Source organism: Cibotium barometz, chromosome 5 (genome assembly GCF_041138505.1).
Source record: "Cibotium barometz isolate CiBa-2024 chromosome 5, ASM4113850v1, whole genome shotgun sequence".
Taxonomy (NCBI): domain Eukaryota; kingdom Viridiplantae; phylum Streptophyta; class Polypodiopsida; order Cyatheales; family Cibotiaceae; genus Cibotium; species Cibotium barometz.
In genome coordinates, this window is record NC_141050.1 from 13154690 (window position 1) to 13168513 (window position 13824).

The 13824-nt window shown below is 44.0% G+C and overlaps 1 protein-coding gene across 3 annotated transcripts in view; it reads right to left on the minus strand.

The window, feature by feature from the left end:
- Positions 1–13417, minus strand: part of ABC1 (ABC transporter 1) — a 126117-nt gene extending 112700 nt beyond the window's left edge. For all 3 annotated transcript variants that reach the window (XM_086797962.1, XM_086797960.1, XM_086797963.1), the window contains exon 1: positions 12593–13417. In XM_086797962.1, coding sequence (XP_086654088.1) covers positions 12593–13197 — 605 coding nt within the window. In that variant the 5' untranslated portion in view covers positions 13198–13417. The remainder of the gene's footprint in view (positions 1–12592) is intronic.
- Positions 13418–13824: the final 407 nt, after the last annotated feature.

Genomic DNA, 13824 nt, shown 5'->3' on the forward strand with positions numbered 1-13824 from the left:
GTTTAAAGAGATCTTGTAGCGGGCTGAAGGCTAGAATGAGGACTGAATGAAAAAGAAGGAAAAATATGATCCCTTTATAGGAATCCCTCCCCAAAAGAAAAAAGACTGATTGGCTTGGGGAAACCAATTGATTGGTTAGGGGCCTCTACCGTGATCAAAAAATCAAGCAATTTGTAAGATAAAGGGTGAATTTTGATCTTTTTCTATAATTTCTCAATGTTTCTCTCTTCTCAGCCCCTCTCAAGCTTGAGAAGCTTAATTGGAATGGCTTTTTAATGCTATTGAAGTTAATTGATGAATGGTGGTAAGGAAATACATAAATTTCCATTAATGCTTAATTTTAATGGTTTTTATGTAATTTCTCTCTCTCACTCAAAGAATGGTCATTCCCATGACCTATTATCAATCCAAATGAAGCTTCTCATGAAGCTTTTCTAAGCAGACCAAGGCTAATGTACATGCAATTCCTAATGTGCAAGGAAATACAAGTCATGATGCAAAAGAGCGCATGGTTTGCAAGGCTTGGGAGCAAATCAAGGATCAACCCGCCCTATTCATGTTTGATGACGGTGCAACCGATAACTTCATCTCTATGCAAACGGCAGCTGCATTGGGTATTGAGGTTGAGAACCATGGGACCTCAGATTGAAGCTGAAGCTGCATTTGTTGGTAAAGAGGTGCAGGTTACCCCATTGATAGGAAAGTTGCGCATCCATATCCACGGCTACCTTGATAATGAACATTTCCTAGTTGCTCCACTGAATGGATGTGATGTATTGTTGGGCAAGCCGTGGCACCATAGGCTTGAGGCCCGCAAAGACTACAAGTCCAATATGATTTCTTTTATGCATAAAGGCCGCATGCATTTTATTGATGCTGGCAAAGAAGGGGATTCCATCCCAATTGTATCACACATCCAAATTAATAAAGCAATCAAAAAGAGTCTTTCAGCGTACTTGGTTTTTGTTCATGATAGCCTTGTGCCAAATCATCAAAATGTGGATGCTATGTCTAATGATAGGCTGAATTTTCTTTATGCATTCAATGACTATTTTGCTGATTCATTGCCAGGAGAATTACCTCCCCAAAGACCCGAAGATCACCGCATAGATCTTGTGCCAGGTAGTTCTCCACCCAACAAACCCGCATACCGAGTGAGTGCTGCATAACAAGAAGAGATCATGAAGCAGGTAAACGAGCTTTTAGAGAAAGGTTTGGTTCAGCCCAGTTCCTCACCTTACTGCTCTCCTGTGCTTCTTGTTCAAAAGAAGGACGGATCATTCCGTATGTGTGTGGACTATAGAGCTTTAAACAAGCTTACCATCAAGAATAGATTCCCAATTCCGCGAATTGATGATATTTTGGATAAGCTTGATAGTTCAGCTTGCTTTAGCAAGCTTGATTTGAAGAGTGGTTATCACCAAATACGAGTGGTTCCACAAGATGTCCATAAAACTGCATTCAGGACATCCTTCGGATTATATGAATTTTTGGTAATGCCTTTTGGTCTCACCAATGCTCCTGCTACGTTTAATCGTATGATGGATAGGATATTCCGACCCCATCGCAAATTTACAGGAGTATTCTTTGATGATATCTTGGTTTTCTCCAAGAATGAGCAGGAACACAGAACTCATTTGGTCACAGTGTTCGAAGAGTTGCGGAAGCATAAACTTTTCATTAATGCAAAGAAAAGTAAGTTTTTCCTTTCAGAGATTCATTATTTGGGTCATATTGTATCCAAAGATGGAGTCACAATGGATCCTGCAAAGATAGAGACCATTCGGAATTGGCCCGAATTGCAAAACGTACATCAAGTACGTAGTTTTCTGTTGGATATCTATGAGAAAGAGCTCTTGGCTCTAATTCATGCCTTAAAGATATGGAAACATTATCTTCTTGGGACTGAATTTGTAGTCAAGACAGATCATCAAAGCTTGAGATACTTTTTATCTCAAACAAAACTTTCAAAGAAGCAGATGAGAATGGCAAATTTTCTTTCCATATTTCATTTTCAGATTGTGCATACTCCAGGAAAGAAAAATGTGGTGGCCGATGCACTATCCAGGAGGCCTTATGGAGCTGCAGTCTCAGTGGCCTCTCATGGAGACTTATCTGCTATGCGTGATTTGTATCATTTGGATGCTGATTTTTGCCATATATGGACTGATTTGATGGCTGCCTCTTATGTTATCAACGAGGGTTATCTTATGAAGGATAATTGCTTATGTGTGGTGAAGGATAATTGCGTCCAAAGATTATGGACGAATGTCACGCTCCACCTTATGCAGGTCATAGAGGTATTATGCCCACTACACGCATGATTCAGAGATATTTCTTTTGGCCAAGCATGCATAAAGACATTGAGGCTTATGTACGTGCATGTATTACTTGCCAAAAGGTGAAATTTGATAGGCAAAAACCTCCAGGTTTGCTTCAGCCATTGCCTATTCCCTCGCAACCTTGGGAAAGTATTACTATGGATTTTATTATGGACTTGCCTGGATCCCAGCATGGGAATGATGCTATTTGGACCATAGTTGCAAGCATTCTTTGCATTTGTGCATTCGCATTCGAGAATGCCGAGTTTGCAAAAGAATGCATTGAGGGTGGATGCATTCGCATTCATGGCAGGTAAAAAAAATAATTTTTTTGGGCATAAATAGAATGTTCAAAGTCAATGCTTGAAAACACAATGAAAAACTTGAAAGCTTGAAACTTAAAAGATGTTAGAATTTAGAACTTACGACTCAAGACTCAAGAGTGCTGGAAATGTACTCAATACTCATATTATCGCATAAAGAGTGAAGTACATAAGTCAAAGTACTAGACTGTAGTCCCAAGGCAAAGAGCCCAACACACTAAAAGTGAAGTGTGCTCACACAGGGAAAAAACCCTTGTCCAGCCAAGGTAAAAAGTGCCCGTGTGTGAGAGGCCATGTACATGGTGAATCGTGATCATTCATCATCTTCCTCTTCAGAGGAAGAAGATGAAGTAGCATCCTCATCTGTCTCAACAATATCAGCTTCAGCCTGCTCAGTACCAACTGCATGCATGTCCTCTTCTTCCTCATCCTCCATAGACTCACGAGCCTCTTGTGAAGAAAGAAGTCTCTCATCATCTTTCTCCTTGTTGATCATTTCCAAAGTTACCTCCACTTTCTCATACCCTCTTGCCTTGATTTTGGAAACAAGTCGAAGGTTGGTATGTATGTATACCAATTTCTCAGTGTTTGAAGGTTTCAACTTGTTCCTCTTTTTGGTATGAATGAGTGAGAAAGTGCTCCAATTTCTCTCACATGGGGAAGATGTAGTTCCTTGAGAAAGCACTCGAATGGCAAGTTGTTGCAATTTAGGGGTGCTTGCACCAAAAGACTCCCACCACCCCTTCATGCATTCTGCTTTCATCCAGAGCAAGTGGGCGAGAAAAAGTACCCTTCAATGACCTGTAATTATCCAACTCATCCATCAATGCACCTTGCTCAACAACATCTCCATGCGTATAACGCTCAATAAATGTCATCCATCCATTTTGCACCTCTTCATCTGCTTCTTGTCCCTTGCCTCTCCAAATTGGATGCAATACATAGCCTGTGGCATGAAGAGGAGAGTGCATCATGTCCCAACGGTCAACACAAAGCCTTTACTTGGTTCAATTTGCATTCATCAACACCTGTCATTTTTTGTATGCTTTCCACCATCCTATCTGTGAGCTCATAAACTAATCCCATGGTGGCTCCCTCCCTATCAGCCATGCGAAGAATCTTCAAAATAGGTGCCATTATTTTCACAATCTGTCTTGCATCCTGCCAAAATCTTGTCTCTAACACTTTGCTTGTAATCTCCAAGCCAATAACTTTGTTCTTCACCTGTTTTGCATTTGTCCATTCATCGCTTACAACCATCTTCCTCAAGCCAGTGTAGACTCTCTCATCTAGCAAGTTTGACAATACAATAAATGTGTAAGCAAAACGTGTCTCTGCTGGCTTTAAAAGCTCCTTCTTGCTGTACCTTCGAAACATGTCCAAAAGAGTTGGCTTCCTTGTTATAAACTTCACAATATTCTTTGCCCACTCAAGAACGGGGGAAACCCATGTCAAGCTACCAATGTCTTCAAATAGCAAATCCAAACAATGGCATGTGCAACGCGTAAAAAAGATATGAGGCCATTGAGCCTCGACAAGCTCTCCCGCAACCACACAATTTGATGCATTGTCCATGCATACCTGCACAACATTGGTAGAACCAACATGAAGAATAGCATCTTTAAGGATACCAAAGATGAACTCTCCCGATTACAATTGACCGCTTGTGTCAACGGCTTTTAAGAACACACTGCCATAAATACATGATGCCAACACATTAATGATTGGCCTTTTCTTGGTGTCGGACCAGCCATTACATACAATTGTACATCCATATTTCTTCCATTTATCTCTTATGCCAAGCAAATCTCTATCTATGCATTTGACTTCATCTCTCAACTCCTTAACACGCAATGCCTCATATGAAGGTGGCTTGTATGAGGCTCCGGCTTCGCCAATGGCTTTGACCATATCCAAAAAATACGGACTTTCCACTTTGCAATGAGCAATGTCCTCTGCATAGAAGAAACGCCGCACTGCAATTGTTGCATTTTTTCTTGCTTGCAATTGCCATGCTGCTCCCAATTTTCCTTGAGAATGGCTACCCTTAGAGACTCTTTGTCTTTTGTTTGCAGAAACTGCCTCGTTACATGTACTAGAAGAACCACATACATTTGACATTGAAGCTGCCACATTTGATACATCCTGAGCAGCATCCCCCAAATCCCCCACCGCATCATCAATTGCCTTTTTATCATACATAGGGTCAGCTTTGACATGCAATCGCCTGCATATATCTTTCACATCCTCTAGGGCATGCTCACATTTGTCCACACCGTGCCCTGAAATGGCTAGGATGTGAGCACGAATTCGCAAAGGCCCACCTATCCACTCATGAGGACAAAATTTACACCTGCACTGATACATCCCTCTTCCTTTCTTTTCCAAGCGGGCTACATATTCCCACTCCGGTCCCGAGGATTTTCCCATTCCCAAATCTCCAAGGCTTGAAGGCAGGAAGTCCTTCACTCGGTAGTAGAGACTCGAGAGAAGCTCGGGAGTCGGAAGCTCGCGGGTCGGAAGCCCCTTGGGCGGCTGGGCCTCGCTGTGGCCTGTGGGTGAGTAGAGACACGCAAGGGAGCAGAGAGCGTAGGCATGTAGTGCTCACTGCTCGCTGCTGGAGCCTGGTCGACACTGGACAGCGCGCAGGGAGCGGAAGAGCGTAGGCCTAAGGCGTGTAGTGCTGGTCGACAGCGCGCAGGGAGCGGAAGTGCTTCCGCGTAGGCGTGTAGTGCTGGTCGACAGCGCGCAGGGAGCGGAAGTGTACGCGTTATGTTAAAACTGCCCAAAAGTGGCCCAATTCGTAAGTGTTAAAAAAATTGCAGGTAAAGTTTGCAAAGGGATGCAAACTGCAAACGTTTGCAAACATTTGCAAAGCCTTGCATTCGCGAATGTTTGCAACTATGATTTGGACCATTGTGGACAAGTTTAGCAAGCAAGCTCATTTCTTGCCCGTCAAGAAAACCATTAAAGCTGATCATATGGTAAAGCTTTTTCTTGCTAATATTTTCAAGCATCATGGTATGCCTAAATCCATTGTTAGGGATAGAGATCCCAGGACTACGAGCCTCTTTTGGAGGGCTTTATTTGATAATATGGGTACTAAACTTGAGTTTTCATCAACTTATCATCCCCAAACGGATGGCCAAAGTGAAGCCGCAAATTCAGCCGTGTTGGATTTATTGAAATGTTATGGGGCAGATCAAAAGACTGCATGGGAGAAGTATCTTCCACTTGTTGAGTTTGCCTACAACAATACAATCCATGCCTCCACGGGAAAGGCTCCGTTTGAGATTATCTATGGCAGACTGGTATTGCCACCCATCCTTCGTACAAAGGATGAGATTTTTGCCACTGATGAATATGTTCGTGACTTGGATGTATCCTTTGCTCAGGTGCGGACAGCCATTGCAAGGTCACAAGATAAGCATAAAATGGCTGCTGACAAGCACAGAAGGGACATGGAAGTCAAAGAAGGTGATTGGGTTTTGCTGAAATTTGAGAAAGCCAGGCTTCGGAAGAGGCCAGGACGAGAAGGATCATATCTTAAGCTTTCTCCTCGCTATTATGGACCCTTCAAGGTGATTCAGAAGATCAATGAAGTGTCCTACAGGCTTGCCTTACCTAATCATTGGAAGATTCACAATGCTTTTCATGTGAGTCTATTTCGGAAATATGTGGGGCCAGATCCTGATGAGCCTGTCACAGAAGATCCGCCAAAGATTGAAGAGCTTGAGCAGATCCTCTAGCCAGAATAGATTGTTTTTCACAAGGAACGAAAGCTACCTGCAAGAAAGCTTTCCAGGAGATACCTTGTGAAGTTTAAGAATTATTTGCCTATTGATGCCAAGTGGGTAAATGAGGACTATTTTGTTGATTATCCACAGTTGTTGCAGGCATATCTTGAGGCTTTTCAATTGAGGACAACTCTTTAGAAGCCCGCGGGGATATCACCAATTGGCCGACCATTTGGTCCATCTCCAGTTTTTGTGTCTCGTTCACTTGAGGCCAGGCCGGTGTCTCATGTGAAGAGGCCAGTATTTTACTGACATGGACGAGAGCCAGACTGGTGCCACCCCTGTGTTAGCAGGATGGTGTCGTATGGACAGGAGCCAGACTGGTGCCACCCGTGTATGACCTAGACTGTGTTCAACCCATGGGATTGTCACGCCATGGAAGAGCCAGTATTCGTGCCGTGTTTTGCCTATGGGACTGTCACACCATAGGGAGACTCGTGCCTGGGACTGTGTCTTACCTATGGGACTGTCACTCCATAGGAAGACCAGGTTTTTATGTTTTACGTCGTGCCATTTTGTGCCGACAGATATTTTGTACTTGTCCATGAACGGGAGATATGTCCATGTTACTATTTGCACATGCACACATGTTTTGCATGTTTGAAACTGTTTTCGCATGACATGTATTTTTGTGTTTGCCTGCTTGACGTGTTACTTACTGAGCGGGGACGCCTGCCAGTGAGTCGTGAAGTCTGCTCTGTCTTCAGACGAGTTTTGGTGCATGTGAACAGGTGGTAAGTATATTGAACATGTTAGTTTAATACTTTTATTTCTAACCTTTTGATTTATAAGGTTATATGTTCACACTCACTTAAAAGTGGGCACCCCCTTCGGGCACCCACTTAGGGGCCAAGGTGGGGAGCCCCACTTAAGTGTGTGTGTGGGTGGGTCACCTACCCACACCCCTTAGAACTGGCCACCCACATGCAAACGTGGGGAGCCAGCCCAAATCTAATTGTCAAACTCCACTTTAATTTTTTATTTAAAAAAAGCCCTCATCTCCATCGTAAAGAGGCTGGCGTTCATCTTTTCGCTCCTTACAGGTTGCACCAACTTCTCTCCCTGAAACTGACGGCGGCGCTCACTGTTAATACAGGCTGCGCATGCTTTTTCTCCTTGAGGCGACTCCATCTGTCTCTCTACAGGTTGCGCCTGCCATAACCAGCAGGCTGTTTTTTTTCTGCACTTCAGATAGCGAAGGTTGCAGCCAGGCGCCTCTCCATCCTCACAGGCGGCTGCCCACTTCATGCTGCGTTTCTGCTCCCTCCTAAGCAGCTGCATACCTGTACTACCAGGCAGCAAATGTCTGCTGCGCAGACTGCCTATCCTGCAGGCTGCTGTGTGCAGCCAGGTGACTCAGCCAGGCGCCCCTTTCTTCCACACGAAGGCGGCTGCATACCTTAAGGCTGCGGTGCCCTGTTCTATTGTAGGCAAACGTGGGCCATCCTTGTGTTCCTACATCTAGGCGGCTGGCTGCTATACTCTGCAAACTGGCAGCTGTTTCTCCCTTTCCAGTGGACGGTTCAATCTATCCAAAGGCAACTTCTCCTACGCTTCCTCCTCCACAAGAAGGTGGTTGTGTCCTGCACAACAGGTGGTTGCACTTTCTTTTCCATAGGCGGTGTTTTCTTTCTTCAAGTGGCTACATCTTGGTAATCCACTCGAGTAGCTACACACACGAATACCTCGGGTATTGGTCTACAATCTGCAACCTTCAAGTAAGTGAATTTTCAGATTTAAATAAAGTATTTTGTGATAAATCTGCTAAGGGACTCTCTCTCCACGGCAACACCCGTTCGGTGCCGGGTAGTCCAAGCTCTATTGGAGAACCTCGGTCCAAAGGTGCTGAGATCGGGAGAGCCAGGCGTTAGTACGAGAGCGCCTGTTTGTGCGTGGTCTCCGAACACCAGTGAGGCGCTCTCCGCGGAGCCCAATGAAAGCACAGGACCATAGAGATTGGACCACGCTAGTGGTCGTTCTGCTTCGAACTTCTATTTCGAACGTCGACTTCGAATCTGTTTGTTTGGTACTGTTTTCATATGTACATGGACATCATCTGGTTCTTGGAACCCATGGAGCATTGTATTTGTTAAATACTCCCAATAAATATATCATATATTGAGAAGGGGGGGGGGGTCGGCCCGTTCCGGCCCCACTGCTGGTGTCCATCTTTCCATTTCATTTCATTTCAATTTCAAGTTGTATTAAGTTGCCAATTTCAAATTTGTGGTTTTAAAGTTGTGCTATTACGCGTGTGGGTGTCCAACGGAGTCTTCCCACTTGACGGGATCGGTTTCATGTCCTACATGCAGGTTTGCATTCTGCGCAGTATATATTTGTCCCTCGAAGATAAATCACTGACAATATAGCAAATGTGTATATTGGCATTGAATATGCCAAGTATAATGTTCTTATCATGCAAGTGGACATAGCTAAGGCTTTTGATACAGCACAACGGGAGTTCATAGCTCAGAATGGGATTTGGGCCTAAAAAGAAAAATGTCATCTTTTGGCTTTATCAAGAGGGATCGACTAAATGCATTTTGGGCAGAGAACTTTCAACCTCGTGGTATCTTGGGAAATCTATTCGGGAGGGTTGTCCGCTTAGTGCACTTTTGTATGCCATTGTGACTCACCCAACGCTCCTTTACATGGACAAATTGACACGAGATGGACAGCTACATGGTCTCTCCATGACCGATGGTACACAATTTGTGGCACAGGCATATGCTCATGACTCTTTCTTTTTTCCCAAGAATACATAGGTTGATGTAAGAACTCTCATGAAAACACTATCCCTCTATGGTTTGGCTGCAGGATTACATGTAAATTTTCAAAAATCAAAGTTTCTCCCTTTGAAAGATTATGATTGGCATCAACTTTTGTGGTCGGGTTAGATCATCCCACCTAAAGAGATAGTCAGGCATCTTGGTTATCCCATTGGTTGGGAATTGTCTTTGAGAGATGAAACTCAATGGGTGATGCCGAAATTCCACTCTAAAATAGAAAACTGGAAATTATCTACATGGCCTCTACATATACGATTGCGTATAGTACAATCAGTAATCATAGCATATCCAGTTCTATCTTCCGCTCCCGCTCTTGTCTTGGTCGAGCAAACAAATTGATAATTTCATGTTTAAAGCAATGGAACGCATGTGGAAAACCAAGGCAGATAGAAAAGGAATACGTTTGTTAAGGCAAGACCTTATCTATTCACCCAAAATGCATCGTGGGCTCAATGTCCTTAACATTCATTATCATATACTAGCAAGAAAAGCCACTCTTCTACCTACATTTATAGAGCAAGTCAAGATATGGGCACGCATGTTGGGAGCTCTCTGCATTAACATGTAAACAGATGCATATGGACATTGGATCATCAATTGTGATGATATAATCTTTTGGGCATTTTCATGGTCGTATTCCAGGCTCTCCATATTCAATAGCTCTCATTCGAGATTGGCAAGCTATATTGTGTCACTTGCAATGGTCTAGTAGGCCTCCAAGTAAAGGAAACTCACTACTCTTACAAAGTATTCATTGGAGCACGGTGTTTGATTCACCGCTTACTTTGTCTCAACCAAGAAAGGCCTATAATCTTTCTACATTGGCAATTTGCCGCATATCACAGGTGTTTAAGCATCATGTAATGCCTGAGTCAATTGTGGGAGACAAAGACCCCAAGACAACAAACAAGTCTCTTTTGGGGAGCTCTTTTTGACAATATAGGCACTAAGCTGAATTTTTCATTAGCTTATCATCCTCAAACGGATGGACAAAGTGAGCTGCAAATTCAATCATCTGGGCTATGTGGTTGATCGGAAAACTTCTTAGGAGAAGTATGTGCCACTTGTGGAATTTGCATACAACACAATGCATGCTTCTCCAGGGAAGACCCCATTTGAGATCATGTATGGCAAAGTGTTATTGCCACCCATCCTTGATACGAAGGATGCGATATTTGCCACCAATGAATTCGTCAAGAACCTTGATATTGCCTTTGCATAGGTGTGGACAGCCGTTAAGCGTTCCCAAGAGAAGCATAAAAGGTTGCAAATAAGCATAGAATGTAATTGGATATCAAAGAAAATGCTTCGTATTACTGAAATTCAAGAAAGCCAAGCTTAGAAAGAAACCTAGAAAAGAGGGGATGTGTCCCAAGCTCTCTACCATGTACTATGGACCATTCAAAGTCATTGAGCATATCAATGAAGTGGCTTTTCGATTGGCTTTGCCAAATCATTGGAAAACGCAATGCATTCATGTAAGCCTCTTGTGCGAGCATGTGGGACCCTCGCCAACAGAGCCTATTATCGAAGATCCAACAGAAGTGGATGAGCTGGAATAGGTGTTACGTCAATAAATTGTATTTCACAAGGAGTGTAAGCTTGCAGATGGCAAACTTCAGAGACGCTACCTTGTGAAGTTCAAGAACTATTCACCTATGGATGCAAAGTGGATGGATAAAGTATACTTTCAAGAGTTTCCGCAACTCCTAGCAACATGCTTGGAAGCTTTTCAATTGCAGTCAACTCCATTTGGGCATTCTCTACGCTTTCGACCTCTAAACTAACTTTGGACCTATGGACGAGCTCCATAGTGGACATGACATACTGTACTTAAGATTTGCATGGGTATCGATTGTTCGACACACATCACTTTCTGACATGCCCGCGAGGATTTTGGTCCATGCCTATATTCAGAGTACGGTATTCTGGTTGGCTTGGAAACGTCATGTCTACGCACGGAATGACCGCCCGCTACAAGCTACATGAAATGAAGATTGTCCAGAACATTCTTATGCATTCTCTATGCTTTGGACCTCTAGACTAGCTTGGGACCTATGGAAGAGCTCCATAATGGACATGATGTGTTGTACTTAGGATTTACACACGTGTCGGACAAGTGTCGATTGTCCGACACTTGTTGCTTTCTGACATGCTGGGGATTTTGGTCCGTATTTATATTCAAAGTACGATATTCTGGTTGGCCTGGGGACGTAATGTCTACGCCCACAATCACCACCCGTTACAAGCTAAATTAAAGAGAGATTGTCTAGCACATTCTTATGCATGTGCATACTTGCATGCCTGAAACTATTTTCGCATGAACTGTTTTACTACCAACAAGATCTGTGTCTAGTTTACAACAGGGGACACCCTCACGTGAACCATGCATGTGAATCTCTATTCTGACCTCGCTTGTGGGCTGTAAACAAGTGGTAGGTGTGACTCAAAACTCTTTATTTAAGCTTACTAAAGTTATAGTTCAATTTGTTGTTTTGTAGGTCCATACTTCATTAAAGTACAACCGAACAACTTGTAAGTGAGTTTGGCATCTACACTTCATTAATGAGTGGGCGGACAAATTTTGGACATTCACCCCTCCATTTGGCCAAGCTATCGACCAACCACCCTTCCCACTTATGGGAGAGATGTAGCCTATTCTAAGATGGACCAATGGCCACCCTCTTTTCTTATCGAAACCCTATCTTCCTCTCCCTCCTGCCTCTTGAAGGGGGCACCTACTTCAAGAAAGCATACGGGAAGGGTTTTACACTCAAAAACCAGTCCATACTCTCTCCCGGTTGCCCTTTGGAAGTTCTCATGCATGGAGGAGCTTGTTCATGGTCAAATAACAAATATCTAGCCCCGGATTGACCTAATTCTCAACTCTTTTATGGATATATGAACGCTGTGTGGCTGTCTTCACCACATTTTGCAACTCGGTGAGCTGCTCATTCACATTAGGGCTGAGTATCATTGGACTCCACAGCAGATAACTTTTTCCAACCATTTTCAGTTGAAGGTCGTGTTGACATCCAAAACCGTTGTGAGTTTTTCAAGATCCACCATGGTTGCTGAAACAGTTTGAGATCGACAAAGGCTGTGAGAAGGGTGCACGAGTAAGCAAGAAAGTGAAGGCTGAGAGCTCTGTGGAAACAAATGGCGAGAATGTGAAATGAGGTTGTGTGAAAGAGAAGCTCCTAAGTTTTGAATCGTGAATATCACTGAGAAGACACACTTTATGCTACGCTTTCTTGACTATATGTCAACGTCATGTATGCTTGCTAGATACAGAGTTTCACATCCTAGATGCAAACTGCATACTGTAAAGAAATCTGATTCTAAAATCTCGAATCTCTCACCCGAAAGCTCTTCCGAAAGGCGTTGCAGGAACCCGTATCTCCCGAGGCTTCCGTCTGGCAGACCCTTGAGGTGAAAAAGAAGACGAAGCTGCAGCTGCAGGAGCTGCATTTCTCAAGATTTCGTTCTGTGCGACATTGCTTACTCCTTCCGTTTGCGCAGCAGGAAGACTTTTCCCATGGCTGGTGGAAGCCGCAGCATCTGCCGGCTTCTCGTTCAAGGGCTCAACTGTACGCGGGGGGGGCTGTTCTCCATGCTGCAGATTGTCTGGTTTCACCGGCGGCGAAGGAAATCCGTGAGATGCAGAGGCACCGTCCTGAGCTAGGGTTTCGGCCCTGCCATCATCGGGAGATGGCGGGAGGGGATCCGATGCAGCGAGGGAATTAGGAGGGTTTCGCAGAGCATCGGGGGCATGGGATGTCCCGCGGGAGAGGCCTGCGAGGTCGGTGGCAGTGGTGACGACGCGGGAAATGGTGGAGGAGGCGAATCCAGGGAGGTCGCCAGATCTCAGGCGGGCTATGGCATGAGTGGCGAGGGCAGCTTCGCGGGCAACCAGGGCAATGCCTGCCAGCGTTCGGGCAAGGTCCTGCAGGCGAGAGTTCGCCATAGCCGCCACGAGACCAAGAGAAGTTTGTCATGCCGGGAACTTCTAGCCTGCTCATCAAGAGTAATCGTTCAACGTGTCGCTTTAGGAGTGTTGCCACGCTAGCAATGTCTTTGCTTCAAGTTTTGCTTCAAGTTTGAAGAGTGTATCTCATAGGCTTTCTCTGCTTCGTCCTCAGTGTATCTCATAGGCTTGCAGTGTATTCCATAGGCTTTCTCTGCTTGGTCCTCCCTAATGCAAGGACATTGTGAAGAGTGGTTCCTTTTTTGAGTCAAAACTTCTTTTGGTCAATTATCATCGGATTTAAAGCTCCAATAAACTACATGTATTCACAATGAGAAGTCAATCACCCAGACAAATCAAGCAAAGCCTTTGGAAAAGTAATAGGTATGAAGACCCATCCAACCTCAAGAAGTGCAAAAACCGAAATTGAGGACGAAATTTGTCAAAGTCTACAACAAATCACATGGTCCGACATATGATTCCAACTGTCCATGGAGGACCAATTCAATTGGTTCTACATACGCTTTCAAAATTGTATGGTATACAATGGTTCAAGAAACTAATGGCGTCTTCCCACCATGTAGTGTTTTTATTCTAAGCTTATACAAACCATAAATACTAAATCAA